This window comes from Pan paniscus, chromosome 4 (assembly GCF_029289425.2).
Source record: "Pan paniscus chromosome 4, NHGRI_mPanPan1-v2.0_pri, whole genome shotgun sequence".
NCBI lineage: Eukaryota > Metazoa > Chordata > Mammalia > Primates > Hominidae > Pan > Pan paniscus.
Window position 1 is genome coordinate 34,942,410 of NC_073253.2, and position 21,988 is coordinate 34,964,397.

General features: G+C 40.9%; 1 protein-coding gene, 1 non-coding gene and 1 pseudogene across 2 annotated transcripts; all 3 read left to right on the top strand.

The window, feature by feature from the left end:
• Positions 1-299: 299 nt before the first annotated feature.
• LOC112439880 (U6 spliceosomal RNA) lies at positions 300-403 on the top strand. Its single transcript, XR_003028112.1, has one exon. It is a non-coding gene; the product is annotated as a U6 spliceosomal RNA (small nuclear RNA).
• A 5,452-nt stretch (positions 404-5,855) lies between these two features.
• On the top strand, positions 5,856-7,633 carry LOC100975920 (heterogeneous nuclear ribonucleoprotein A1-like; annotated as a pseudogene).
• Positions 7,634-14,107: 6,474 nt separating this feature from the next.
• LOC100976271 (mediator of RNA polymerase II transcription subunit 27-like) lies at positions 14,108-15,629 on the top strand. Its single transcript, XM_003822273.5, has one exon. It carries the CDS (start codon positions 14,123-14,125, stop codon positions 15,056-15,058), a length of 936 nt encoding a protein of 311 aa, XP_003822321.2. The 5' UTR covers positions 14,108-14,122; the 3' UTR covers positions 15,059-15,629.
• Positions 15,630-21,988: the final 6,359 nt, after the last annotated feature.

Consider the following 21,988-nt stretch of genomic DNA (forward strand, 5'->3'; position numbering starts at 1 on the left):
ACTTAAACGTACAGCTTAAAATAGAATTTCCTAGGCAATTCTATAGCACATACTTATGGAAAATGTTACATTCAGCAGTCAGAACTGGCCCTGGATCATCAAAACAGTGGTTATTACCATCATTTCCTAACTTGAGGTTTCTCAATTCAAGATGCTATATAAATTGAAGACATTCGTTTTCTACCCAAAAAACACCACAATTTGGGTTGAATTCTAGCTCTACCACTTGCTGCTTGTGTGACCTTAAGCATATTAACCACTCCAAGCCTCAGTATTTCCACCTATAAAACAAGGCTGCTGTGCTCACTTTGGCAGCATATATACTAAAATTGGATCAATACAGAGATTAGCATGGCCCCTGCACAAAGATGACATGCAAATTCATGAAGCATTCCATATTTTTAACAGACAACCTACAGAATAAGAGAAAATTTTTGCAATCTATCCATCTGACAAAGGTCTAATATCCAGAGTCTACAAGGAACTTAAACAAATTTACAAGAAAAAAACAAACAACTCCATTAAAAAGTGGGCAAAGGACATGCATAGACATTTCTCAAAAGAAGACATCCGTGCAGCCAACAAACAGATGAAAAAAAGCTCAACATCACAGATCATTAGAGAAATGCAAATCAAAACCACAATGCAATACCATCTCATGCCAGTCAGAATGGCAATTATTAAAAAGACAAAAAACAACAGATACTGGTGAAGTTGCGAAGAAAAAGAAACACTTCTACACTGTTGGTGGGAATGAGATTAGTTCAACTATTGTGGAAAACAGTGTCGTGATTCCTCAAAGATCTACAAACAGAAATACTATTTGCTCCAGCAATCTCATTACTAGGTATATACCCGAAGGAATAGAAATCATTCTATTATAAAGATACATGCACGCATATGTTCATTGCAGTACTATTCACAAGAGCAAAGATATGGGATCAACCCAAATGCCTATCAACAGTAGACTGAATAAAGAAAATATGGTGCATATACACCATGGAATACTATGCAGCCATAAAAAGGAATGAGATCATGTCCTTTGCAGGGACATGGATGGAGCTGGAAGCCGTTATCCTCAGCAAACTAGTGCAGGTACAAAAAACCAAACACCACATGTTCCACAAGTGGAACAAGCTACCGCAAGTGGAAGCTGAACTATGAGAACACATGAACACATGGGGGAGAACGACACACACTGAGGACTGTTGGAGGTGGTTGCAGGGGAGGGAGACCATCAGGAAGAACAGCTAATGGATGCTGGGCTTAATACCTGGTGATGGGTTGATCTGTGCAGCAAATCACCATGGCACAGATTTACCTATGTAACAAACCTGCACATGTATGCCAGAACTTAAAATGAGAGTTGATTTTAAAAAATAGGGCTGCCAGGCATCGTGGCATATGACTGTAGTCCCAGCTACTCGGAAGGCAGAGGCCTGAGGATCACTTGAGCTCAGGGGTTCCAGGCTGTAGTGTACGATGATTGTAACTGTGAATAGCCACTGCACTCCAACCCGGACAACACAGTGAGACTCCATCTCATAAAAGAAAGGCTAATAGTAGTAGCTACTCCACAGGATAGCTCTTTTTGGAGAAAATTTAATTGGATAGTACTTATAAAGTACTTATCAGAGTGTGTAGTATATAGCATGCCTTCTACCAATAGTAAGAATAACGAACGTTCTCTGATTTCAAGTTTTTCCAACATATTATGTTGCATTGGTAATCCTTCATTAAAAAATGTACTTGGCCATCTGAGGTGGCTTACACTTGTAATTCCAGCAATTTGGGAGGCCATGGGGGGAGAATCACTTGAAGCCAGGAGTTCAAGACCAGCTTGGGCAAGAAAGTGAGACCCTGTCTCTACAATAAATAAATAAATAAATAAATAACCGAGTGTGCTGCTGTGTGCCTATAGTCCCAGCTACTCAGGAGGCTGAGGCAGGAGAATCATTTGATTGCCCAGGAGTTCGAGGCTGCAGTGAACTATGATCATGTGACTGCACTCTAACCTGGGTGATAGAGCAAGACCCTGTTGCTTAAAAAAAGGACTTAAAAATTTTTTTTTAACCTTACACAATCTGATGTGAGAAAGACTGCCTCTGAAGCCCAGGAAATTTGAGTAACAAATACAGATTCTTGGCCCAATGGTCTAGTACTCTAGATCTCTGGTTTTCAACCTGAGTTCTGTAGAATCCTAAGTTTGTTGTTGTTGTTGTTGTTGTTGTTGTTGTTGTTGGCTTTTTTTGAGACAAAGTCTTGCTCTGTCACCCAGGCTGGAGTGAACTCACACAATCTCGGTTCACTGCAACCTCTGCCTCCCAGGTTCAAGTGATTCTCCTGTCTCAGCTTCCCGAGTAGCTGGGATTACAGGTGCCCGCCACCACACCTGGCTAATTTTTGTATTTTTAGTAGAGCCGGGGTTTCACTATGTTGGCCAGGCTGGTCTTGAACTCCTGACCTCAAGTGATCCGCCTGCCTGGGCCTCCCAAAGTGCTGGTATTACAGGTGTGAGCCACCATGCCCGGCCCAAATCCTAAGATTCTAAGGAGGTTCTTTAGAGGTTCGCAAATATTTGATTAGAATTTTACATTAAAACTCTGATTTAGGGCCAGGTCTGGTGGCTTATGCCTGTAATCCCAGCATTTTGGGAGGCCGAGGTGGGCAGATCGCTTGAGGACAGGAGTTCGAGACCAGCTTGGCCAACATAGCAAAACCACGTCTCTACTAAAAATACAAAAAATATTAGCTGGGCGGAAATGGTACACACCTGTAATCCCAGCTACTCAGGAGGCTGAGGAACAAGAATTGCTCGAACCTGGGAGGCAGATGTTGCAATGAGCCGAGATTGCTCCACTGCACTCCATCCTGGGTGACAGAGCAAGACTCTGTTTCAAAATAAATAAATAATAATTAATTAAAAAATAAAACTATGATTTAGAAAACAAAATGAATTCTCAATATGTTATACAGAAATATCCTGGAGGTTACCAACAAATTGATACTTACACTACCAGATAATTCATTTTGTATAGACCTCAGAATAAAGCTTCCTCTGCTGTCTGTTTAATTGAAGAGTATCAAGAAAATCGAGCTATTAAATATCTGCTAGAATGTGAATGAGTTAGAATGTCCCCCACACTTTATAGCCAAAACAAATGCAGATATAAATTATATGCGAAGGCCATTTATATTTGGTCTGATTAAAACAGCTTTATTGTTCTTGCTGATCCATTTGCTAAAAATAAATGCTGTACTTTGGCATTAACTAAATTCATGCTATAAAACAGCTCATCATTAGATATTGTGTGCGAAAAAACAAACAATCTCCTGGTTAAGAGTGTATGGAGCTGGGCATGGTGGGTCACGCTTGTAATCCCATCACTTTGGGAGGTCGAGGTGGGCAGATCGCCTGAGGTCAGGAGCTCGAGACCAGCTTGGCCAACATGGTGAAACCCCTGCCTCTACTAAAAATATAAAAATTAGTGCATCGTGGTGGCGGGCACCTATAATCCCAGCTACTGGGGAGGCTGAGGCACGAGAATTGCTTGAACCCAGGGATCTGAGGTTGCAGTGAGCCAAAATTGCACCATTGCACTCCAGCCTGGCAACAGAGCAAGACTCCATCTCAAAAAAAAAAAAAAAAAAAAAAAAAGTATGGAAAGTGCTTCTCAAACAAACTGTAGAAATGTGTTTAGAATAGCAAAAAAAACAAAAAAGTTGATTTTATAGGTACAGATTTTTGATGGAGAAGAAAAAGCAGGCAAACGAATACTAACAAGAAAATATGAGCTGATAAGATGGAAAAAATAAGAATTTAATAAAGCTTGCAGTCAGGTGTGGTGCCTCACATCTGTAATCCCAGCATTTCGGGAAATGAGGCGGGAGGATCACTTGAGTCTAGGAGTTAGAGGCCAGCCTGGGCAACATAGTGAGACCCAGTTTCTACAAAAAATATAAAAAATGCCAGGTGTGGTTGCGTTGCCTCTAGTCCCAGCTTCTTGGGAGGCTGAGGCAGGAGGATGGTTTGATCACAGGAATTTGAGGCTGCAGTGCGTCATGACTACTTCACTGCACTCCAGCCTGGGTAACAGAGCAAGACGCTCTCTCAAAAAAAAAAAAAAAAAATAGGCTGGGCATGGTGGCTCATGCCTGTAATCCCAGCACTTTGGGAAGCCGAGGTGGGTGGGTCATTTGAGGACAGGAGTTTGAGACCAGCCTGGCCAACATAGTGAAACCCTGCCTCTACTAAAAATACAAAAATTAGCCAGGCATGGTGGTGGGCGCCTATAGTCCCAGCTACTCGGGAGGCTGAGGCAGAAGAGTCACTTGAACCCAGGAGGTGGAGGTTGCAGTGAGCCGAGATCTGCCACTGCACTCCAGTCTGGGCAACAGAGCAAGACGCTGTCTTAAAAATAAATTAAAATAAATAAATAAAATAAGATAAAGCTTGCAGTTAGATCATGTAGAACAAATGTACAATTGAAGATAAATGTGTGCATATATATATGTATACATGTATATATGTATATGTGTGTGTGTGTATATGTACAAGTAAAAAATGTGGAATGGGCCAGGCATGGTGGCTCACACCTATGATTGCAACACTTTGGCGGGCTGAGGTGGGTGGATCACTTGAGTCCACAAGTTTGCAGTCACCCTAGTCAATGTAGTGAGACCCCATTTCTATCTAAAAGAAAGAAAAGAAAAGAGAGAGATAAAGGAAGGAAAGAAAGAAGAAAAGAAAGAAGGAAAAAAGAAAGAAAAAGAAAGAAAGAGAAAGGAAGGAAGGAAGGCATGAAAGAAAGAGAGAAGGAAGGAAAGATGAAAGGAGGGAGGGAAGGAAGGAATGAAAGAAAGAAAGAGAGAAGGAAGGAAGGAAAGAAGAAAGGAGGGAGGGAAGGAAGGAAGGGAAGGATAGAAGAAAGGAGGGAGGGAGGAGAGGACGAAAGTTTGCAAAATTTGATAAAGAAAATACAACATCATATAATTGTTCCTCACACCTATAATATTTGTAGTTTATAGAATAAGCAAACAATTTCCCTAGTGGCATGGAAAAGGGAAAGTTTAAATTATCCCTGACTACACATCTGTGGTCATGATGAGGTACCAAGGGATTTAGAATTAGGTATTTTTCTTAAAAGGTTAGGCAGGTAGAGGAGGGCAGGGAAATGAAAGGAATCACAATTCCTGGACCATGAAGCAAAGCAGCTTTATGAGGAGGTTTAAGCACACTAAGACTCACCTGTTTTACTTCTCCTAAGAATAGAAATGGACCGCACAGTCAGAATAGTGAAAGAAGAAGCACATAGCTTCAAATGTGAGTTGTAGCTTCTTTCTACAGAGAGGAATCTTGAGATTGATTTGGGTATCAAGACTTATGATTTGAAGCAAAACGTCAAATAACCATTAGAAGAAGAGCCAGCATGCTGTAACTTTCCCCCATAAATATAAATGTCATATTATTTGAGGAAAATTCTACATTAGATTGCAAGTAAATCATACACCACCAACCTTTGCATATCCTGTAAGTCACAAGTTACTAGATATATATGATAAGCCCAGAAGCCAGCAATCATATTAAATTAAAAAGGGCTGCCAGGTGCGGTGGCTCACACCTGTAATCCCAGCACTTTGGGAGGCCAAAGCGGGTGGATAACTTGAGGTCAGGAGTTCGAGACCAGCCTGGCCCATATGGTGAAACCCCATCTCTACTAAAAATACAAAAATTAGCCAGCGTCATGGTGCACACCTATAGTCCCAGCTACTTGGGAGGCTGAGGCAGGAGAATCGCTTGAACCCAGGAGGCAGGGGTTGCAGTGAGCAGCGATTGTGCCACTGCACTCCAGCCTGGGCAACGGAGTGAGACTCTGTCTCAAAAAAAAAAAAAAAAAAATTAAAAAGGGCCTAGAAGAAAGGCATGCATAACAGCATATTAATTAACACTAGAAAGGAGATTTTAGGCTTTTTTTTTTTTTCTGCCCATGGACATCGCCGAAGAAGCATTGTTAAAGTCTCTCTTCATCCTGCCGTCATGTCTAAGTCAGAGTCTCCTAAAGAGCCCGAACAGCTGAGGAAGCTCTTCATTGGAGGGCTGAGCTTTGACACAACCGATGAGAGCCTTGAGGAGCCATTTTGAGCAATGGGGAACGCTCACGGACTGTGTGGTCATGAGAGATCCAAACACCAAGCACTCCAGGGGCTTTGGGTTTGTCACATATGCTACTGTGGAGGAGGTGGATGCAGCCATGAATGCAAGGCCACACAAGGTGGATGGAAGAGTTGTGGAACCAAAGAGAGCTGTCTCGAGAGAAGATTCTGAAAGACCAGGTGCCCACTTAACTGTGAAAAAGATATTTGTTGGTGGCATTAAAGAAGACACTGAAGAACATCACCTAAGAGATTATTTTGAACAGTATGGAAAAATTGAAGTGATTGAAATCATGACTGACCGAGGCAGTGGCAAGAAAAGGGGCTTTGCCTTTGTAACCTTTGACGACCATGACTCCGTGGATAAGACTGTCATTCAGAAATACCATACTGTGAATGGCCACAACTGTGAAGTTAGGAAAGCCCTGTCACAGCAAGAGATGGCTAGTGCTTCATCCAGCCAAAGAGGTCGAAGTGGTTCTGGAAACTTTGGTGGTGGTCGTGGAGGTGGTTTCGGTGGGAATGACAACTTTGGTCATGGAGGAAACTTCAGTGGTCGTGGTGGCTTTGGTGGCAGTCATGGTGGTGGTGGATATGGTGGCAGTGGGGATGGCTATAATGGATTTGGTAATGATGGAAGTGATTTTGGAGGTGGTGGAAGCTACAGTGATTTTGGCAATTACAACAATCAGTCTTCAAATTTTGGACCCATGAAGGGAGGAAATTTTGGAGGCAGAAGCTCTGGCCCTTATGGTGGTGGAGGCCAATACTTTGCAAAACCACGAAACCAAGGTGGCTATGGTGGTTCCAGCAGCAGCAGTAGCTATGGTAGTGGCAGAAGATTTTAATTAGGAAACAAAGCTTAGCAGGAGTGCAGAGCCAGAGAAGTGACAGGGAAGCTACAGGTTACAACAGATTTGTGAACTCAGCCAAGCACAGTGGTGGCAGGGCCTAGCTGCTACAAAGAAGACATGTTTTAGACAAATACTCATGTGTATGGGCAAAAAACTTGAGGACTGTATTTGTGACTAATTGTATAACAGGTTATTTTAGTTTCTGTTCTGTGGAAAGTGTAAAGCATTCCAACAAAGGGTTTTAATGTAGTTTTGTTTTGCACCCATGCTGTTGATTGCTAAATGTAATAGTCTGATTGTGATGCTGAATAAATGTCTTTTTTTTTTAATGTGCTGTGTAAAGTTAGTCTACTCTGAAGCCATCTTGGTAAATTTCCCCAACAGTGTGTAGTTAGAATTCCTTCAGGGTGATGCCAGGTTCTATTTGGAGTTTATATACAACCTGCTTGGATGGAGAAGCCATTGTCTTCGGAAACCTTGGTGTAGTTGAACTGATAGTTACTGTTGTGACCTGAAGTTCACCATTAAAAGGGATTACCCAAGCAAAATCATGGAATTATTGGTTATAAAAGTGATTGTTGGCACATCCTATGCAATATATCTAAATTGAATAATGGTACTAGATAAAATTATAGATGGGAATGAAGCTTGTGTATCATCCATTATCATATGTAATCAATAAATGATTTAATTCTCTTGAAAAAAACAAGGAAGGAGATTTTAGAACAAATACTATTTAAAGCTTATTTGCATTAAACAAGATTACATACAAAAATCTGTCTTAAAATCTTTACTTTTAAAGTTATATATACTGTTACAGAAAGATGTCCAAGATATAGTGCCCTTGATAAAGGCAGGATACAAAATGGATTGTTCATTTTCATAGAATATATAAATAAAATAATACGTAGGCCTCAATTAATGACTTTAAATTGTTCCTGAAGATCTTGCCATTAAGTGAAAAAGTATTTTCATTCATTTTAATGGAGAAAAATTATGATCACAGTGTATTCCATCCCAAGACATCCAAACAATTCTTACAAATAGAAAAATCAGAACAATGAAAACAAAATGGTGTAAGTAATAAAAAGTGTTTGAAGGTAAATAAATACACTTTGAACATAAAGTGTAGTAAATGAAACTGTGTCATATTCACCAAAAGAAGAAGCTTCCTATTATGATGGAAGAAGGAAGTGGAGTTTTTCTTTGGAAGAGGGTGGAGAAGCAGATGATTAATTTTTAAGCAGGCAACTCTTTGTGGGTTCATGGTTATCTTACACTCAAACAGCTCACAACCAACTGGAGAGTGGTAGCCACTATTGTAAAAAACAGTTTGAAATTTGGAGATAGATAGATAGATATAGATATAGATATAAAACACAAAACTTAACAGTGGGGTTGTCAGACATGGGATTATTAGCCACTTTTACTTTCTATACTATATATCTTATAAAATTTAAGATTTACAATGAGCATGTATTTTTGTTCACAGAAAATAAAAGCTGAAGAAAAAATTGTTTGTTGTAACATGTAACCAAAGCTGATACTCTTGTTATATATAAAGCTAATATATATAAACTGACAGGACTGGCTATATAATTTGTGGAGCCCCATAATTTCTGGAGCCCAGTGCAAAATGAAAGGTGGAAACTTTTGTCCTAAAATTGTTAACAATTTTAAGATGGCGACAGCAGAGCATTAAACCAAGTTCGAGGCCCTTGTAAGTGTGGGACCCAGTGTGAATACACAGGTATGGGCCCATGAAGCTAGCCCTGAAAATTGATAAGGAAAACACAAAGGCTTTAGTATACAATGGAAAAAGGATATGAAAAGACAATTTATAATACAGGAAGTTAAAATGATTAGTAAACATATAAAATGTTCAAACTCACCAGTTATCATAGAAATGCAAATTAAAATAACATGCCATTTCTTCCCTATCAAATTGAAAACAATATATTTTAAATGATAACATCTAATGTTGGCCTGGAGGGTAAAATGAGTATCCCATTCATTCCTAGGAGATTCTAAACTGCAATAATCCTTCTGAAAAATGATTTGATGCTATCAGGAGGTCTAAAACATTTTGTAACCTTTGAGTAGTTCTCCTTTTAGAAATTTAAGGAAATAACATGAAATAAACACAAAAATATATAAACAAAGATATTTTCACCAAAGTATTTGAAGCCGAATATTAAAAACATGCAATAGATTTTTTAATTTAAGCATTAAATATATCTACTATAACTAAATAATTTTCACATTTATAACGAGAAATTCCATTTCTACTTACTTACCCTGAAGAAGCATATATTAAAGAAAATTCATTGCAGCAATGTTGGAATAGGAAAACAATGGAAATAACTCAGGACAATGACTAAATAAACTCTGATATTTTCATACTGAGGACACTTCTACGTGGGAGTGGTGTTCAAAATTCTATTGATACCTATCCTTACACCTAAATACTTTAATATTTGAAAAAGGAGACATTTTATTTATGTATTGCATGCATAATTAAATTAAATTATATGTTTACATTTTTAAAGATGGAGAAAATGCTTATAATGTGATGTAATGTGGGAAAAAAGCAGAGAACTCAATTGTGCATACACCATGATGTGGAATGTATAGAGAAACCTCTAGAAGGGTACAACCCAGAATGTTATCAGTAACTGGTTGCTTCTAGGTGGGAGGATTATGTTTGTTGTGTTTTGTTTATTCTTTGTGCTCTGTTTCTTTCATACTTTCCTTTTCTTTTTTTTAACCATAAGCATGTATTGTAACAAAACAACAACAAGGACAAAACTACTCTCTCTCACCCACCCCCCAAAACCCAGACTCTAATATATATGAATCTTCTGGATCAAGTCATTGAACCTGATCTTGAAGCATTAGAGATGCATGACTGAGCAAATATAGAGCAAAATATATTGAGCTGATGCATGTGATTTTTTTAATAAAAAAGAGATTACTGTAAGATTATTACATTTGTGAGCCTCGTTTCAAGTTAGACTAACATAAAACACCAACACATTTAATATCTAATCTGTAATAACCATAGAATTCATTCATGATTACATAAATAAACATAAGTAATATAACATTCTAGACATCTTTGAGGGTTTTTTTTTTTCCAAAGAAAGGGAAGTGCAAAAGAACCTCTCAGTTTTTGACACCCTCCTAGTATGTTGGTCTAAATGATGAGAAAATATACCAGTGGAGAAATGGGTATTGCAAAAGTATGAAACTGTTAGCGGATGCAACAACTCTTGGGAATGAGACTTGGAAATAAGAGAGAGAAAGCGAGAGATTGAGAGAGAAGTTAGGATAATTAGGAGGCTCCTGAAGAAGAGGAGGGTCGGACAGAGGTGGTAAGTCTAGTGTTTTCCAAATGACCCAGTGACTACCACATAAGGCCATTGTGAAGGTTTCATGGACTAATGAATGTCACATGCTTCCTATAGTAGGCACTCAGTAAGAGTTAACTATTATAACTTTTGATGGTTATACTTCTTATTGTGAATTAACACATAAGCATTCTTGCAGCTAAATTAGGCTCCTGTATTTTTGGTTAGGGTGCCTGTATGCCCTGGAACCTAGTCTCATGTGGATGATCTAATATACTGAATTTCCAAGACTATAAAATTGAGACAAGATGCTGAGACATATTGATGTTTTACTGGATTGCCACCCTGTACAGATCAAAATTTTGTAAAATGAGGAACGAAAAATGCATACCCTTTGATTCTTAAATTTAGTGCCAAAGAACTTCATGATAAGGATTTAATTCTGAAGTTGACCAAGAAAATTGCAATAATTTAGCAGACCCGTAGAAATGCAATGATGTCTGTTTTGTATTTCGAATAAAACATGGAGAATATTGGAAGCAATCTTTGAAATGAATGTTATTTTAGCCAATTAATAACCTAGTAGTTGAGAAAGAGAAACGCAGCCCTTGACATCAGAAGCTGGCCTGGCACTGGCAGTTAGGCCACAGTGTTTTCCTGTGAAACACAAACAATTTCACCCAACATCAACATCATATAAAGTCACTCTGTGACCATGAGGGATAAAGACAAAAATAAGGCCTCCCCATAATCATATCTGAATACAGACAAAGCATGAACATTGCCCAAGCCTCAAAATACCAAACATCTCCCTATCCTGGCAAATATTAATATAAGTGCCTGCTGCTTTTTTCCCAATTACACCTTTAGCATGGGTCTGGTCTTCCCTTCCCTTAGATAAAATATGGTAAGATACCTAATCATAGAATTGCCCCTACATCCTGAGAGTCTCCAATCAAGAGCAAACCCAGCTTCCTTGAACCCTTCAAAATCACCTAACATAAACCCAAATCCTAGAAAGTTTTTCTAACACCCCTGTGCTGCAATATCCCACAGTTCCCTGTGGCGTCTGTTCTCCCTCGCTGCAATGAGTAACAAACCCAATTTGTTTAACTGGCAGCATATTCCTAGTGGCTTTTGGCTAAGGGCATTGATACAGTCATATTTGAAATATATCTCCCAATTTTTAATAAGTAGTTCACTTTGGCTTTGACAAAACAGGCACAAAAAAGTGCATTCAGATTTCAGCATTTGCTCCCGGCATGGAAATGAAATGATATTCCTGTGCCAACTCAAATAGGCCCTTCTTGTAAACTAGTTCACATAAACTTTAACCACAAACTATAAATATCTGATGGCAAGTTTATGAACAGAAATATTCCAAAAAATAGTGCTATGGTCTGAATGTTTGTGTTCCTTCCCCCACCCCCCAATTCCTATGTTGAAACCTAATCCCCAGTGTGATAGTATTATGAGGTGGGGCCTTTGGGAGATGATTAGGTCATCAGGGCAGAGCTCTCATGGGATTAGTGCTCTTTATTTTATTTTATTTTATTTTATTTGAGACGGAGTCTCACTGTGTCGCCCAGGCTGGAGTGCAGTGGCGCGATCTCGGCTCACTGCAAGCTCCGCCTCCTGGGTTGACGCCATTCTCCTGCCTCAGCCTCCCAAGTAGCTGGGACTACAGGCACCCGCCAGCATGCCCGGCTAATTTTTGTATTTTTAGTAAAGACGGCGTTTCACCATGTTAGCCAGCATGGTCTCGATCTCCTGAACTCATGATCCGCCCGCCTCGGCCTCCCAAAGTGCTGGGATTACCGATTAGTGCTCTTATAAAATCGGCCCACCGGAGCTTGCTCCTCCTTTCCACCACATGAAGGCACAGGAAGAAGGCACTGTCTATAAATTAGAAAGCTCTCCTCACCAGAATCTGCCAGTGCCTTGATCTTGGACTTCCCAGCCTCCAGATCAGTGAGAAATACATTTCTGTTGTTTGTAAGCTGCCCAGTTGATGGTATTTTTTTATGCCAGTCTAAACGTACTATGACAGACTGAGAGCACCTCCTACCCATTGATTATAGCCGTGAGTTTCATATGCAAAATTGCTCATACCAAGAGCCTACTCATTGTCTTTTTACAAACTCCTAATTGTTAACAATTTTGGTCTTTAGCTGTGATCCAAACCTACACATCACTAGTTCTTGGTGTTAAGACAGTTGTTTGTTAAGCAGGAAAACAGTCCCTCAAGAACAGACCATCAGCTGATAGCCCATTGTCCTTTTGTACCCAATACTATTTTTTAGCAATTCTTCTTGTTAGAGCTGCTTTTTCGGTGCTCTGAGGACACTCATATTTGCAATGTCTATAGCGATACTCACTGAAGATCCTTGGGAAGAGTGACAGAATAATTCCTTATACATCCAACATTCCAAAGATGAAAACATCCAAATAACCACGTTTTCGAGAGTGACAGGGGTTGGGGTCAGTAAGCAAGATAACATAAAATTAGCTAATTATTTTATTGAATTTCTAGTAGTAATATAGTTAGCATAAATTTATGTAAAATTTTTATACTTTCTACATCTTTAGTAAAATGTGGGACTATCTGTTGCTCAAGTCAACAACATCTATTGCTTACTGATTTAATTACATTGTCACTCTTGTTGATGATCCTGATGCAGTCACTGCAAAGTCCTGAAATGCCTTGTAAATTATATATATATACATACATATATATAAAGATAGTGTGTATAACAGTAGAGGCAAGTTTTTAAAAATGTTTTACTCTTTTGAAAATTAATAATGCATATATATTATGTATTGTGAGTCATTCATATTCTAGATATTCTAGATAATGAAAACTTCCTCTAAATCCACTCTGACATTCAGTTTGTAATCTCCTTTTTTTTTTTTTTTTTTTAAAGACAGGGTCTTGCCCTGTTGCCCAGGCTGGAGTGCAGTGGCACAATCACAGCTCGCTGCAGCCTTCACTTCCCCAGCCCAAGTGATCCTCTTGCTTCAGCCTCCCAAGTAGCTGAGACTACAGGTGCACCACCACATCCAGCTAATTTTTGTATTTTTTGTAAAGATGGGGTCTCACTATGTTGCCCAAGCTGGTCTTGAACTCCTGGACTCAATCAATCCACCCACCTTGGCCACCCAAAGTGCTGGGATTACAGGCATGAGCCACCATGCTCTTCAGAAAAATGGCATTTTTTAACCTCTCTAGTCTCCTTTCATCTCTCATAACCCAATTTAACCTAATGAGAAAACCAGCAGATGACGTCCCATAGTGGGACATCCCACAACATAACTGGCCAGTACTTCTCAAAACTTTCAAGTTTATCAAAAACATGGAAAATCTAAAAACAGTCATAGGATGATATAGTTTGGCTGTGTCCCCGCCCAAAATCTCATCTTAAATTATAATTCCCATCATTCCCATTTGTCAAGAGCAGGATCGGTAGAGGTAATTGGCTAATGAGGGGGGTTTCCCCACGCCATTCTCGCGATATAGGGTGAGTCTCATGAGATCTGATGGTTTTATAAGCATCTGGCATTTCCCCTGCTTGCATTTCTTCCTGCTGCCTTGTGAAGAAAGTGCCGTGTTTCCCCTTCACCTTCCACCATGATTGTAAGTTTCCTGAGGCCTCCCCAGCTGTGCTGAACTGTAAGTCAGTTACACCTCCTTCCTTTGTAAATTATCCAGTCTCTGGCAGGCCTTTACAGCAGTATGAAAATGGACTTGGCTGTGGCGGCGACAACATGGCGGACGTGATAAATGTCACTGTGAACCTGGAGGCCTTTTCCCAGGCCATTAGTGCCATCCAGGCCCTGCACTCCAGCGGGAGCAGGGTGTTCGACTGCCTGAAGGATGGGATGCGGAAAAAGGAGACGCTGGAGGGCCGGGAGAAGGCCTTCATTGCGCACTTCCAGGACAACTTACATGTGGTCAACCGGGACCTCAATGAGCTGGAACGTCTGAGCAATCTGGTAGGCAAGCCATCTGAGAACCATCCTCTTCATAACAGTGGGCTGTTAAGCCTGGATCGTGTGCAGGACAAAACTCCTCTCTATAGTCAACTCCTTCAAGCATATAAGTGGTCAAACAAGTTGCAGTACCATGCAGGACTAGCATCTGGCCTTTTAAATCAGCAGTCGTTGAAGCGTTCCGCTAATCAGATGGGAGTATCTGCCAAACGTAGACCAAAGGCTCAGCCCACAACTCTTGTCCTACCACCTCAATATGTTGATGATGTGATCAGCCGCATTGACAGGATGTTTCCTGAAATGTCCATCCACTTATCCAGACCCAATGGAACATCAGCAATGCTTCTGGTGACCTTGGGAAACGTGTTGAAAGTGATCGTCATCATGCGGAGCCTGTCCATTGATCGAACAATAGCAAAGGGATATAACGAGAATGTCTACACAGAAGATGGCAAGCTTGATATATGGTCCAAATCCAACTATCAAGTATTCCAGAAGGTGACAGACCACGCCACCACGGCCCTGCTCCACTATCAGCTGCCCCAGATGCTGGATGTCGTAGTCCGATCCTTCATGACCTGGTTAAGAAGTTACATAAAGCTGTTCCAGGCCCCATGCCAGCGCTGCGGGAAGTTTCTGCAGGACGGCCTTCCCCCGACATGGAGGGATTTCCGAACCCTCGAAGCCTTCCATGACACCTGCCGGCAGTAGCCCCCACGCTGGCCCCAGCCTGAGACCCCACCCGGCACCTTCCCAGACACGCAGGAAGCCCACAGAAGGCTCAGCTGGTTCCTCACTGCCCAGATGTGTACAGCCGCTCCTCCCTTTCAGCGCCATGTGTGCTGAGGCCACTCTTGAGGAGCAGACCCCCTCTGTGGCTGATGGGACTAATTATTCCCACTAGCCAGTGGACTGAAGGCAAAGAAGACTTTTCTAGAACCTGATAGAAGGAAGCTGTGCAGCATGCTCCTCGTCCGTGTGTGTCAGCAGTGCTGGTGTCTGTCGTTTCCGCGAGCTATTACTAGAATGAGCCCTTGTGTTCATGGGTATCGTCATGCGGGGTTGTGTTTTGTGGGGCTTGGGGTTTGGTAACTTATTTTTATAAGCAATAAACCTTTTGTACCCCGGGAAAAAAAAAGAAAAGAAAAGAAAATGGACTCATACACAGGAGGAGCCTAAGGAGACATAACAACTAAAGGTGATGGGGGACTCTGGAACAGAAAAAGGACATTAAGTTAAAAACAAAGGAAATCTGAAGAAAGCATGAATGTTAGTTAATAATAAACAAACAAAAATTGTGGATTTTCACTCATATTACTTTGAAACATACTTATTTCAGAAGAGGTAGTTAGAGTTACAAGTTATGGTCTGTTGCCACAGAACTGAATAACTCATTCTGCAGGTCATCAGAACCACGGCTATTTTTCTGTCTTATTCCTGTTCTGGCCAACAAAACTGGTCCTGGACCGGAAAAGAATTTTTAACAAGTATGCTTTCTTTTCAGAAAATAGTTATTGTTTTCTTGAAATATAATTGTTTTAAAAGAAACACATGCTACTTATTTTTTAAAAATACTGTCAAACCCAATGGTTAACTACAAATCTAGGAATTCTAGATCATGTGCTATTCTTCAGGGTATTTATTTCTTTGTTTAAAAACGTTTATTATAAAGTCAAGCAGGGTGGCTCACGCCTGTAATCCCAGAACTTTGGGAGGCTGAGGCAGGCAGATCGCCTGAGGTGAGGAATTTGAGACCAGCCTGGCCAACATGATGAAACCCCAACTCTACTAAAAATACAAAAATTAGCCAGGCTTGGTGGCAGGCGCCTGTAATCCCAGCTACTCAGGAGGCTGAGGCAGGAGAATGGCTTGAACCCGGGAGGCAGAGGTTGCAGTGAGCCGAGATCGCGCCACTGCACTCCAGCCTGGGCCACAAGAGCGAGACTTCGTCTCAAAAACAAAACAAAACAAAACAAAAAACAAACAAAAAGTTTTTTATAGTAAGACCAATTAAAAAGCAATGAACATTGAGAGGTAAACTATAAATAGCTCAATCTTATATGCTCCTGGTATTTTCTCCATCCAGGTTATGTATAAGTGGGAAATGGCTTACTTATAAACAATATGATTTTACAACATGCTACTAGGTAATTTAAATTCTGAAAATCATCAACAAAATTTGATTGACATTCAAAATCGTGAAGCCGTTGACGATTCCTTAAGTCCACTCATTCAGTTAGAAACAAATGAGATCTTCTCCAGAATTCTTTTTTTTTTTTTAGACGGAGTCTTGCTCTGTCGCCCAGGCTGGAGTGCAGTGGTGCGATCTCGGCTCACTGCCAGGCTCCGCCTCCCAAGTTCACGCCATTCTCCTGCCTCAGCCTCCTGAGTAGCTGGGACTGCAGGCGCCCACCACCATGCCCGGCTAATTTTTTGTATTTTTAGTAGAGAAGGGGTTTCACCATCTTAGCCAGACTGGTCTCGATCTCCTGACCTCGTGAATCGCCCGCCTCAGACTCCCTAAGTGCTGGGATTACAGGCGTGAGCCACCGCGCTCGGCCTCCAGAATTCTTTTAGGAATTATTTCTCAAGTTACATTAAGAGATTCTTTTTCATTAATATTTGATTTGGTACTACATCTGCTGTACAAATTTCTTCTTCATTTCAATTAACATATGAAATAATAGAAAATTTAATTGACCAAATCTCTTCCAAAGTCTCTGAAGTCTTTTCTCAGTATATGCAAGGAGAGAAATAATCAGTAATTCAAAATAATTGTCACAATGTTGTAATTCACCAAATCCTTCACTCCTCCAGAGCAAAAACATCTATTGCTTATCTTTCTGATTCTCACTGACTCTAATGTAGTGTCTTGCATACAACAAGTGCTCAAGAAGTAGTGAAGAAATAAATAATAATTTAAAGGGCAGTTTCACTTTGTGAAAGACATTTGAATTTTTGATAGCCTAGTTACTTTCCTTATATTAAAACTATTTCTATTTCTTGACAAATACCAACTAATCGCAGAGGGTAATACCTTAGCTTGTTATAAAAGAAAAGCTAAACTGTGATAAAAAAATTTTTCTGTGGTTAATCCATAAAATACCCAGATCATACACAGGTAACCAAAAGTTGACTATGGTGTGATTACACTATGTAAAATAAAATAAATAGACAAAAAACTAGCATGAGTTATGTTATTAAATATTGCTATCTTTGAATGATGGATATATTTTGGGGTTGACATTAATAGAATCTGGAATAAGGGGTAGCTATACTTTTAGATTTTAGGATCTATTACTTCAATATTATTACACAATGTCTCTGAGTCTCCCAAAATATTTTTCAAGTGACATGGTGCAAGAGCATTATTTCCTCATTATGCTTCTCTAAGACATGTTTTTCCTTCATAAGTAAATGACCTTATACTTATTCGTATTATAACTCTTCAGATAAATATATATTGCATTAATTTCCATGCACATATGTAATTTTCCAGGGTCATTTTGAATTCTAATTCAGTTCCCCAGGATATCAGAGACCCCTCCTAATTCTTTTTTTTTTGAGACAGAGTTTTGCTCTTGTTGCCCAGGCTGGAGTGCAATGGCGTGATCTTGCCTCACTGCAACTTCCATCTCCCAGTTCAAGCGATTCTCCTGCCTCAACCTGCTGCGTAGCTGGGATTACAGCCACCCACCACCACGCCTGGCTAATTTTTGTATTTTTAGCAGAGACGGGGTTTTGCCATGTTGGCCAGGCTAGCCTCGAACTCCTGACCTCAGGTGATCCACCCGCCTCGACCTCCCAAAGTGCTGGGATTACAGGCATGAGCCACCACGCCCAGTCTGAGATTCCTCCTAATTCTGTATCTTTAACATGCCTAAGCATTTTCACAATTCTTCATCAAAATACCTAATACATGCAATAATCACAAGTAGCATCCATTGACATAATCTCAATTCAAAAACAGTGATGATAATTATGCCACAAATAGACAATGCAGTTAAATTCAAATCCAAGTAAGGTCTAGTTATGATTCTGTTAGGTTCCTTTTTTTTTTTTTCCTTTCGCTGACACAAAGTGCTCAATAGAAAAACTTTTTCAGGCTAGGCACGGTGGCTTACGCCTGTAATCCCAGCACTTTGGGAGGCCGAGGCGGGTGGATCGCCTGAGGTCAGGAGTTTGAGACCAGCCTGGCCAACACAGTGAAACCCCGCCTCTACTAAAAATACAAAAATTAGCCAGGTGTGGTGGCAGACGCCTGTAGTCCCAGCTACTTGGGAGGCAGAGGCAGGAGAATTGCTTGAACCCAGGAGGTGGAGGTTTCAGTGAGCTGAGATCATGACACTGTACTCCAGCCTGGGCTACAAAGCAAGACTCCGCCTTAAAAATAAAAAAAAAAAATTGAAAAACTTTTTCAAAAATAAAAGTTTGGCCAGGCATGGTGGCTCACTTCTATAATCTCAGCATTTTGAAAGGCTAAAGAGGGAGAACTGCTTGAGGCCAGGAGTTCGAGACCAGCCTGGGCAATATAGTGAGACCCCATATCTATAAACATTTTTAAATTAGCTGGGCATGATGGTGCTTGCCTGTAGTCCCAGCTACTCAGGAGACTCAGGTGGGAGGATTGCTTGAGCCCAGGAGTTTGAGGCAGCAGTGAATTTGGATTGCACCACTGCACTCCAGCCTGGGAGACAGAGTGAGACCCTATCTCTTAAAAAAAAAAAAAAAAAAAAAAAAAAAAAAAAAGGCTGGGCGCAGTGGCTCACGCCTGTAATCCCAGCACTTTGGGAGGCCGAGGCGGGTGGATCACCTGAGGTCAGGAGTTTGAGACCAGCCTGGCCAATATGGCGAAACCCCATCTCAACTAAAAATACAAAAAAATTAGCCGGGCATGGTGGCAGGTGCCTGTAGTCCCAGCTACTGTGGAGGCTGAGGCAGCAGAATCGCTTGAACCCAGGAGGCAGAGGTTGCAGTGAGCCAAGATCGCGCCACTGCACTCCAGCCCGGGTGACAGAGCGAGACTAAGTCTCAAGAAAAAAAAAGTAAGTTTGTTTTTGCATCTGAACCAAATGCTTGACAGCTCTATACCAGGAAATTCACACTAGGACTCAAAATGACACAGATACTTCCAGGCTTAGAACAGATCTATAGAGAGAACAGCTAACTGTTGGTGGCCTAATTCTTTTACCACTTACCACTTACACTGAAGCCAGAAACAGATGTGAACAATAAGTTATTCTTTTCTTTAACAAAGATAATTTTGAAAGAGAAGGATGAAAAATATGACTAAGATATTTTTTGAGTTATATGAACAAACTGGGTGAGTTATTTTTAAAAATCAACTGGAGGTAGTATATCATGTGTTCATCCCAAGACTAAGAAGCATGACCCAAGAATAAGAGATAGAGTTTGTAGCTTCTTTCAGGCCTGGAAAGGCAACAGGAAACTATAGGGGCCACCTGGTGGCAGAGGACCAGAGAATGTGGGCATGTTCTAAAGTCAATGGGGAAGATCAGGTGAAAATTGTTCTTGAAGCTGCTTACAGCCTCAGTGCCCATCAGACAGCAGCTCTGCAGAGCCAATGAAGCGACCACCTAGGACAGAGGGCCAGCCCCACCCCCCTATTTTCTGAGACCTAGGAGCCCAGAATTCTTGTGTAATTCCATTGAGGTAAAGAAGGAGCCCCTAACTAACTGAGGCTGACTTTGTCCCTCAGTTTCACCTCAAAGCTGATTAAGTTTGATTTAGGGAAATAAGGCTCTGTGGCTTTTTGCCTCCTACTGTTTAGCACCCACTAAATATGGTTTTGGTTTTTGGGGTTTTTTTTTGAAGACAGCATCACCCAGACTAGAGTGCAATGGCACAACCAGGGCTCACTGCAGCCTCAACTTTCTGGGCTCAAGTGATCCTCCTGCCTCAGCCTTCCTAGTACCTAGGACTACAGGTGTGTGCCACCACGCTCGGCAAAGTTGTTTTAAAAAAATTTTAGTAGAGATGGCGTTGCACCGTGTTTCCCAGGCTGGTCTTGAACTCCTGGACTCAAGTGATCCTTCCACCTTGGACTTCCAAGGTTCTGGGATTACAGGCCACTGCAACAAGCCACTAAATATGGTTTTAAATTTCTCAATAAAGAAAAACGGAATAGAGTAGGAATACTGCTTGCTCTCTGTATAAGCATTCTCAACTACCTTGATTAGTATTTTCTCTTCCTGGAATGTGGTGATCAGTAAATCTTAAATTTATTTCTTCAGATCAAAAGTAGACTGTAATGGGCACAAGATGTGTTTTTCCCCTGTCTACTGTTTAATCTAGTTTATTTATTTATTTATTTATTTTTGATGAAGTCTTGCTCTGTGACCCAGGCTGGAGTGCAATTGTGCAATCTGGGCTCACTGCAACCTCCCCCTCCCGGGTTCAAGCCATTGTCCTGGCTCAGCCTCCTGAGTAGCTGGGGTTATAGGTGCCCGCCACCACACCCGGATGATTTTGTATTTTTAGTATAGACAGGGTTTCACCAAGTTGGCCAAGCTGGTTTCAAACTCCTGACCTCAGGTGATCTGCCTGCCTCGGCCTCCCAAAATGCTGGCATTACAGGTGTGAGCCACCGCATCCTGCCAATTGTATTTTTAGTAGAGACGGGGTTTCACCATGTTGGCCAGGCTGGTCTTGAACACCTGACCTTAAGTGATCTGCCCACTGCAGCCTCCCAAGTTGTGGAGATTACAGGTGTACACACAGAGACACACACACAATGACACTTAAACAGTTAAAGAAAAGTATGCACTAAATGGAAAAAGGGACTCTTTATGTGTCTGCTTCCCCATTAAGGTCTTACAGGGTGCTTGCAGTGGTTCCAGTTTACAAAGGGACTAAGCTTATGTAGGACTTTATTCTCTCTGTGGCATTTTCTCTCTCTTTATGACCATTTCTATCCAGTGTCCTTTTAAGGTCAAGGGCTCCTAAACAAGCTCTCTGGCCTTTGTTAGCTTGATGACAGTAAGTTTCCTCATATGCTTTTTTCCAAAATGGAATTTTCATCCTTTTAATCTGTTTTTGCAGTTTTGTTGATGGCCTATATCCCTATTGAGTTCCTTTCTGAGCTTTTCTTGTTGCCTCTATATTTGAAACTGGAGACATTGAAACATCTCTTGGAATAAGAATAACACTATTATGCCAGGTGCAGTGGTGCACGCCTATAGTCCCAGCTACTCTGGAGGCTGAGGGAGGAGTGCCTGAGGCCAGGAGTTTAAGGCTGCAGCAAGCTATGACCGCACCTGTGAATAGACACTGCACTTCAGCCTAGGCAACATAGTGAGACCCCCATCTCTAAAAAGTACAAAACAAAAAAAGAATAACTCTATTAAATGTTGTATATATAGACTCAGTGGGCTCTGTGGCTATTCAGATCCAGAAAAAGGACTGTCTTTAGATCAACAAGTTTTGAAAGTAGAGAAAGGATATTCAGTCACTCCTGAAAACACTGGTGGTGATCACATTGTCATTTGTGTAACTTTGCCCATAAAGCTGAAAGCAAAGACCCTTCCTTTGACCGTGTTAAGACAGAAAAAGAAGATGGCTATCTACAAGACTAGGAGGGAAGCCTCTGAAGAAACTAACCCTGATAACACCTTGATCTCA